The following is a 9,306-nucleotide window of genomic DNA, read 5'->3' as shown; positions in this document are numbered from 1 at the left end:
GATGCTAGAAGAATCCAAACCTCACCTCTATTATCATTATTATTAGGGTTGGAAATGAGATGTTCGGATCGACTGTTTATTAAGTAAACGTGTTTAGTTCGATTTTTATTTTTAAATTTATTTATTAAATGAGTAGATCTAAAATATTGTTGGGCTAAATTTGTTGATGGGAGTTTGAACATGAACATGATATCCATGTTTATATATATATAAGGAATTAAGTCCGAGCTCAATTTTTCAAGTTCATCATAATCAATTGAGTTAAAATTGAATTCACAAAAGAGCAAGCCGTCTTAACAAATTCAAACTCAACGCGATTTGCTTCAATCCTAATTATTAGGGTGCAAACTCTCAAACAAAACGGACCAGTTCGCTCTGGCCCGTCCATCCAACACGAATAAAATTGGGAATCAAACGTCCAAGTTATAAAAACTTTTCATCCCAAGCCTGTTAGGTTACATTGGAATTGGTTATATGATGCATAAAATAATTTCTAAAACTAAGTGTAAGCTTTTGAAAATTTGTAAAAAAAAAAAAAAAAAAAAAAAAAAAGAAAAAGAAAAAAAAATTCTTCAAATGATTAGTATGCAAAGAATTAGTTGGGGAAAAAGGCTTGACTGTAATTCTGAATTCTGAAATATATATATAATATTTGAAAAAAAAAAAAAAAAAGGTAGAGTAAAAATTCGAATTCACTCGATTGGTGGCACCTCATTTTAAGACTAAATCTAATTAAATTCAATTGAGAATTTTCAATCCAAACCTAATCCATATTGTAAAATTAATTATCCAAACTTACGAATCATCATAATCAGTTCACATTGTGGATTGGACACACGATTCGAGATTTTATACCTGGACTGGACTAAGCTAGGGCAAGCCTTTGAACCTACCCATTCCATTTGAGTTGCAAATTTAATGATACCAATAAAAAGCACATGGGATGCACTGAGCTATGACTGTAAAATATATATATATATATATACAAAGAACAAAAAACAAATAAGGAATGGATAAATCACACACTTATTCCTAACTTTATAAATAAATAATTATTTTCTCTCAAATACCATAACTACCCTCATAATTATGGCAAGATCTTTTTGCCCCTCTCTCTCGCCAATTAAGATTTTTTGTCTCCCATATTTTTTTTTGTTAACCCCCCTTTTTCACTTGCTTCCAACCTCTCTCAACTCTACCTACTTTGTATTAAATATCTTTTTCCTCTCTCATCAGGGTTTGATATTGGTCTTTATAAATAAAAATAAAAGATTTCACAAATAAAAAAATAACATAGTTCCACAAAATAATTGATATTGATAGCCGTGGAAGCATTGAAAAACTATCAAAAATTCATGACCCATTAAATTCCTTCCAAGCTAACGGTGATCGATAGAAATTTTTTCTTTTCGTCTATACTTTGAGTTTAGTTTGGATTTTTTTTTTTTTCTCTTGTAATTTTTAAGAATTATTTTGCAATGTCTTTGAATCTTTAAGTTTACATGTTGATAATTGTTGAGGCTGAAATTCGCGCAATCCGATACGATACAGTTTTCCTGCAAGGAAAAGAGGAGAAGATCGATGAACCTTGACGGAATCGGTGTGGTGCCTGCCAAGAGCTCTCCGACGATCAAATTAGTCACGGAAGTCTAAAAAGAAGGCATGGATTAATAATAGTTTTTACGTCGTCCCTTCTTTAATAGCTTGGTGGCCTATTTATGACTGTCGATTGGAATCAAAATCGTTCTGCCGATGTCGATGGTTGATCTTATCTTCCGTTTGTGCGAAATCATAGGAGATTTGTTGCCAGATTTGTCGGGGATATGATTTAATCCTTTTGACCTCCTCCAGTTATAATATGATTATTCTTACCTGTTGAACCACGTCAGATTTGATTTCATTATCCTTGATAATGAAATCTAATCACTCTTATCGAGGGTAGGGTAGGTTTATATTTTTCCCTATCAGTTGCCCCCCATTCCCAAGCTTGCACGTCTAGTTTTGGGAATGTAATAAATAATAATAATATTTTTTATTTTTTTTTCAACCCCTATGAACAGTACCCGCGGGCACTATTCACATAAATAGTAACTCAGGATTTTTTTTCAACCCCTGTGAACAGTACCCGCGGGTACTATTCCTGTGGGCACTATTCACGTGAATAGTAACTCAGGAATTTTTTTTTTTTTTTTTTACCCGAGGGAACAATACTTTTCCTTTGATAAGGGAATAAATTGTATGAATTTCACTCCTTAATAAGGGAATTGAACTTTACGAGTTTTACCCAACTCGTCCATTTAGTAAAGGAATTGAACTTTACGAATTTTACTCAGCTCACCTCTTTAATAAATGATTTTTATTTACTATCCCTTATTGTGAGGGGATATTAATTACGGGATTCATCCAACCCGGGTCCTTGTAGTACAGGACATTCATTTATTATCCCTTATATTACGGGGATATGGATGACGGGATTCATTCAGCCCGGGTCCTGATAATGCAGGATATTTATCCCCTATAGTCCAGGGATATGGATGACGGAATTCATTCAGCCCGGGTCCTTGTAATACAGGACACTCACTTACTATTCCCTTATAGTACGGGGATACGGATTACGGGATTCACTCAGCCCGGGTCCTTGTAATACAGGACACTCATTTACTATCCCTTATAGTACGGGGATACTGCACGTATAAACTAAAAGGAATTTTATTAAAGATCATCATTGCCTCAAGGCTTATTAAAAACAAAATAACACATGATAGAGTTACCCTCCATTTAAAATGATTAACCAACATGCCCCCAGTCTTTATTGTGAATGACTTGATAAGGCTAATTCCAGCCGTGAGACAATTTCTAGTCGGTATACTCATCTGAGTCATTCTCATGATATGTGCTATCACTCTGGCTGAAGAACGATTTTTTATATTTGGTATTATTTTCATCCCTGGCGAGAGGGGCTGGCCTCTTCTTGTCCTCTCCTTCCTTCCGTGCACTCATGGTGTCTTCAGCGTTGATGTGTTTTTGCGCTCTGACCAGCAACTCTATCATACTGGTGGGAGGTTCTTTTGATAAGGAAAACAAGAATCTAGAGGTTTGGAGTCCTCCTATGAAAGCGGTCAAAGCTACCTTGTCGTCCACCTCTTCTACCTACAACATCTCTGCGTTGAATCGGGTGATGTATTCCCGAATCGACTCTTCCTTTTGTTGCTCTACAGTAAACAAGTAGGTAGCCGGCCTCCTATGCCTCTGACCTGCAATGAAATGGCTCACAAACTGCTTACTCAATTCTTCGAAGGTGTTGATGGTTCCTGGCTTCAACTTGTTGAACAAAACTCTCGCTGATCCCTTAAGTGTAATGGAAAAAGCTCGACACATGATTTCATCTGACATAGCGTGTAAATGCATAAGAGCTTGAAAAGTTTCCAGGTGATCGAGGGAATCTTTGGTCCCATCGAAGCTTTCAAACGAGGGCATCCTGAACTTGCTTGGTAGTGGACATTTCATAACGGCGGGGCTGAAAGGCAGGTTGGTCCTTTGTACCCGGTCATCTACGGCGGCAAGACCTTTCTTTTTCATAGCCTGCATTACATCTTCCATTTTCCCCTTGAGATCCTTAATCTGCAAGTCGAGATGGGTAACTTTCTTTGTCTTTTCCTTAAGACAGAAGGCTATGCTTTCAGGAGGTCAGGAACTCCGTGGGAGAGATGGGTGAATCACCTCTCTATGTCGGGTTCCCACCTGGCTTTGTTCCACTTCAGTCTCATTTTGGGGGGGATGATTATCCTTCTCTTCAAGATTCCCATTACCTCCGTTTGGACTTGAGAGATCTTGTCCTGGAAAGTTTTGTTGAACCGGTGGAACAAGGTGTTGCAAGAGCGTTGCATTTTGCTGGATCAACTGGTTTATACCCTGACTCAGAGTTTGAACCTGCAGTTCCAACACTGCAAGCCGTGCCTGGTCATTTGGGACGTCCAGGTTTTCACCCGACTCTACCCTTTGACCAGATCCCTGCGACGGTGTTCCTTCGGTAACCATACCGGACTGCAAACGTATATACCCAACGAGTAATTAATTGATTCAAAGGAATCGTCGATCCCACAAACGGCGTCAACTGTTGAGGCTAAAATTTGCGCAGTCCGATACGATACCGTTTTCCTGCAAGGAAGAGAGGAGAAGATCAATGAACCTTGACGGCACCGGTATGGTGCCTGCAAAGAGCTATCTGACGATCAAATTAGTCACGGAGGTCTAAAAAGAAGACAGGGATTAATAATAGTTTTTACGTCGTCCCTTCTTTAATGGCTTGGTAGCCTATTTATGGCTGTCGATTGGAATCAAAATCGTTCCGCCGATATCGATGGTTTATCTTATCTTCCGCTTGTGCGAAATCATAGGAGATTTGTTGTTAGATTTGTCGAGGATATGATTTAATCCTTTTGACCTCCTCCAGTTATAATAGGATTATTCTTACCTATTGAACCACGTCAGATTTGATTTCATTATCCTTGATAATGAAATCTAATCAATCTTATCAAAGGTAGGGTAGGTTTATATTTTTCCCTCTCAATAATAAAAACCCTAACTGCTTTGACAATAAAATTACAAAAATAGTGATTTTATTATAAAAGATTATATATAAAAATAATTTGGTAGATAGAATCTTAGTTTATGATTTTATTGGTATATTTTGGGACGAAATGCAGAAAACCCAATGTAATATAAGTTATGTGCACAATGCATTCCTCCTTTTTGAAAAGGTATATTTCAATCCATAAAATTCAAAAAAATATACAACTAAGCCTCTCTAACCACTTTGTGGTCAAAAATGACATAAAGTAAATTTAAAAATCCAAATTTGCCCTTTTCTCATATCACCGAGATCAAAGAATATGTTTTTTTTTTTTATTTTTGTCCTTTTTTTTTTAAATTTATTTTTAGTATGAATCATATTAAATGGAAACATTTATTTCTTTAGGTCAAAGATATGAAACATATTAAATGTAAATATTTATTTTTCTAGGTCACATATTATATGAATAATATACAATTTTGCTTTTAGTATGAATCATATTAAATGTAAATATGTATTTCTTTAGATCTGAAATTATATGAATACTATACATATATAATTTCATATTTTATGTAATGCTTTCAAATTATTTGTTTATTCTTCTTAATAAATTTTGGTAAGGAATTTATAATTTTTCAATTATATATACATATAAAATCATTTACTTTTACTTTTTCAAATATGTTCTTCAATTTTTGTTTTTTGGTCTATGATGAAACAAAATTATATATATATAATATAGCTCTGTTTTTTTTCATAAAAAAACTGGTCCCCACTACTGTTTCACACTACTTTGATTAATAGAAAAAAAAAAAAAAAAAAAAAAAAAAAAAAAAAAAAAAAATTATATAAACTTTTTCTAAACATAATTCATAAAAAAACTGATCCCTTCACTTATCAATCTCATCAACAACTCTCACTACTTGGAGTCTGGACGCGATCTGTGCAGCCATGGATTATTGCCACAGAGAGAAGGATATTGCTTACAGTAAAATGATCAATTAGCCCTTAAATTAAAAGACATAGGAGTATTTTTAAGGGTTTATTTGTCACAAAAATGTTAGCTTTGTGGATGAGTTTGAGAATTGTCTAAAATGGTAATTTCACATTGCTTAATTTTTTAAAATATTATTTAATTTTATTGGCAAGAGAATATTATAATCTTTTTATTCGAAAAGAAGGTATTTGCATCAAATTGATAGTATAGGGCGATTTTATACCACACATGGACCTTTTTGTACTATATGGATAGTAAAAAGGGTTTTTTGCACTTAATCTTATATTTTGATATAGAATTGTTGTTATGTTTTTATTGAAATAAATTATATATTTACTTCTCCAATTAGATTTCTATTTATTGAATTCTATTATTTTCTACTACTATATTATTATTAGTGGTATTGCTCCTCTAATTAAATTTTATTTTATTGAATTATATAAATAAAATTTTAATATTATATACTTATTTCTCTAATTAGATTTCTTTTTATCAAATTTCAATAATTCAGTTTTTAAATATTATATATTTTTGTCTCTAATTAAATTTCATTCTAATATATTATTATTAGTATTATTAGTATTCCCCACTATTCTATAGTAACATTAATATATGTGTATATGAAAATTTTACTTTTATTTAAATAAAATAATATAAAATAAACAGATGAATTTGCATGTCCTTCATGATCAAAAGTTGAGTTCCATCAAGATGATACAAATTCAGTGGTGGAAATAAGTGTTCCCAAACCACCACAATGTTATTCTCTAGTTTCCTTGTGTTAAAAGTAAAAGACATTACATAAATTGAGGTCAATTTTAGCCATTGTGTCGTGAGCCCTTGAGGAAAGAAGCAGTCTTGGTGATTTCCCGGAGGGGCTTGTCCGTGAACCTGATGGTATTGTAGACCATGGCACCTGATATGGCTCCTAAAATAGGTGCCACTAGGTATATCCATATGCTCTTGTATTGGTGTGACACAATCGCTGGCCCCAAAGATCGTGCTGGATTCATCGATGCTCCTGAAATTGGTCTGCATTCCCAACAAAGCCACTTAACTTACTACACGGGTCTAAATAGTAGTACATATTAATGAACCAAATTAACCAACAACAAGAAGGTTTATACAAGTACAAATTTGCAAAATATATAATTAGATCGTGTTACTTTGTAGGGTGCTTAATTCTGTTTTTTTGGGCTGTTAAAATGATGGGTATGGTTTGGATTTTGCAACTAATCTCTAAAATTTATGCTCTGCTTGACAGAATGGAAATGAAACAAATAGGGGAAAGAAAGTGAGGGAATGAAGAGAGTGATTCTTTTTTTAAAAAGACTAGGGGAGGGAAAGGAAAATATGAGGGAGACTTCCCTCAATCCACCTATTCCTTCCCGCCCAAACAAGGTGGAAATAAGTGTAAATAGACCGAATCATCGTGTAAATGGTTCAAAACTATCTAATAATTTCGCACGAAAAAAGAAGAGCTTTTCTTTGTTACATGCTTCCCCTTAAACCGTAAATTATCACTCATTCTCTTTCTCTTTCTCTTTCCTTCCTAGTTCTTTCCTTTGCATTCAACCGAATAGAATGAGAGATCACTACTTAAACATACAGAGAAAAAAATTATAATAATAATAATAATCTACTTTCACTAATGAGACTTTTTCTTTTTTCTTTTTTTTCTTTTTTAACTCTTTTTCATCTCTCATACCTACCTAAATTTATTTTTTTCATTTCCTCCAAGGAACTTTTTTTCCACCAAAAACAATGGTTTAAAATATATAGGAAAATTTTATTAGGATAAAGAAAGATTAATGAATACGTACCCTGCAAACAACACATTAAGCAAAACGGTAGATCCAACGGCAAGCCCAGCAAGCTCTCCAATCTGCATCACAAATCATAAAGCAAAAGAAATTATGAAATGGTGATGTGTAAGCATCCGTATCATTTGTCAATACATAGATAAGAAAAGCTTAGAAAAAGTGACCGAGTCTTGCATACTTGTTTAATATGATAACTTGAACATTTGGGTTAATGTATTAGTCGGATAAAATAACATACTGGAATTGCATGTACATGTACTCGTATTTCATGAAATTGAAGCAATGATTAGATGAAGGAGTTGAACTAACAGCTCGGTTATCGGTGGCGACGCCAGAGATGACAAACATGAGGTAGAAGGTGACTATGAACTCTATCACGAAAGATTGCAACTCTGTCCCCGACGGACTTGTTCCTACAAAGTGATCGTGCTTCCCGTTAAATATTAGCCGGAGGGTTCCGCTTGCTAGAGTTGATCCAAGCACTTGAGCTGATATATAGGCTGGTACCTAAGAAGAAGAAGAAGAAGACGAAGAAATAAGTTAATTAGGACAAAAAAATGACTTATATGGCACATCTAGAAACAACCCTGCATCTAAAATCATTTGTCAATTAACTTGGTAGATCAGAGTGATTTAGATTGGACATATTTGTACAACAATGTCTCAATCGTATCTAAAACGCATTAGAACACTTTTTTTTTTTTTTTCAATCATCATACATGCACAATAGAAAGTTATAGAGGGGTACTTCAAAGTTCATGTTAAGAGCAGCACTTTGTATGAAACAAATTAAGGCATTAACCGTTCCATATTGAAACGTGTTTATACAGTTAGGGGACATCTACACATATAAAAGTCCACTTTGCACCCTTTTCGCGCTCACAATTTTCAAAATATTCTTACACGTAAGAGAGATGTGGGAATTCACATATTCACAGTGCCTGTATTTACACACGTCTCCTAAAAGACGGAAAACATGAAATTTGTTTACATTTTGGCATGTTCTTTGTAATAGAATTTGATTGGGATCCGAAAAAAACATGAGATATTGATTTTTATGGAATTAATAATGGTATTAATATAATAAGAAAAGAGTTTGTTTATTAAATTATGGAGCACATTGGAGTTAGCTCAAAAACTGGTGTGAGTTGGTTAGTGTAGTTTACCTGTTTCCATGGAAACCTTTTGCAAGTGGCAAAAGCAATAGTGACTGCAGGGTTGAAATGAGCACCAGAGATGTGGCCAACAGAGTAAACCAAGACCATCACAGCCAGTCCCCAAACAATTGCTATTCCCGGATGTGTCACCACCTTGTCCTTCTCCAAATTCACCACCACCGCGGCACAACCAGCAAATATCAGGAAGTAGGTCCCCAACACCTCCGCGATCAACTGCAATCAACAAACAAATCGCTCACCAAACAACACAGATAATTATCGCCTTTCATATTCTAAAACAATTTGCTAATTTGTAACACCCGAAAGGATTAAATTCTGGGTGATCAAGATGTTTGGCCACCAAGAAAAGGAATGAAAAGAAAATTTGAAACCTGTCATGAGAAATAAAAAGAACTACTCCATATTTAAGGCAGGGCATATATATGCAGGTGAAATTAAGACTTGATTGATATGTATATTTAGCATTTTGCGAATGAAAAAAGTATGTTGTTGAATAAAATGAAGAAAAAAAACTCCATAGAAGTCTAAAGATCACCTTTTGCATGAAAGGTATGGTGACAAAGCAGCTTTCAGAGTCTTCATTTGCTTTGGATGGTGATTGAGGAAGGTTGTGATTCATATCACCATCCTTTATATTCAAAGCCACTCCATTGTTCCCATTAGCTCCTGATTCCTCTGCCATTAGTGCTATCACAAGAGAGACAGATTCCTTGCCTTAGGTTTTTAACTCTTTAA

At 34.3% G+C, this 9,306-nt stretch overlaps 1 protein-coding gene across 1 annotated transcript; it reads right to left on the bottom strand.

Moving 5' to 3' along the window:
* Positions 1–6,256: 6,256 nt before the first annotated feature.
* LOC132311914 (aquaporin NIP1-2) lies at positions 6,257–9,306 on the bottom strand. The gene is made up of 5 exons (XM_059810105.1): positions 9,107–9,306; positions 8,560–8,784; positions 7,703–7,900; positions 7,394–7,455; positions 6,257–6,602 (listed from the first exon to the last, which is right to left on the bottom strand). Exons 1-5 carry the CDS (start codon positions 9,251–9,253, stop codon positions 6,389–6,391), a joined length of 846 nt encoding a protein of 281 aa, XP_059666088.1. The 5' UTR covers positions 9,254–9,306; the 3' UTR covers positions 6,257–6,388.

The sequence above is a fragment of the Cornus florida genome, unplaced genomic scaffold (assembly GCF_030987335.1).
Source record: "Cornus florida cultivar Cherokee Brave unplaced genomic scaffold, ASM3098733v1 CherokeeBrave_3.0.0_Hap2_Chr01, whole genome shotgun sequence".
NCBI lineage: Eukaryota > Viridiplantae > Streptophyta > Magnoliopsida > Cornales > Cornaceae > Cornus > Cornus florida.
The sequence above is the reverse complement of the archived record's forward strand: the minus strand, read 5'-3'. Positions and strand labels throughout refer to the sequence as shown.

Coding starts and splice junctions, on each gene's coding strand:
- LOC132311914 (XM_059810105.1), bottom strand. CDS start 9,253: ATGGCAGAGGAATCAGGAGCTAATGGGAACAATGGAGTGGCTTTGAAT. Junction 7,456..7,702: donor TCGCCACCGATAACCGAGCT/GTTAGTTCAACT, acceptor TTTGTGATGCAG/ATTGGAGAGCTTGCTGGGCT. Junction 6,603..7,393: donor CTTAATGTGTTGTTTGCAGG/GTACGTATTCAT, acceptor TTGGGAATGCAG/ACCAATTTCAGGAGCATCGA.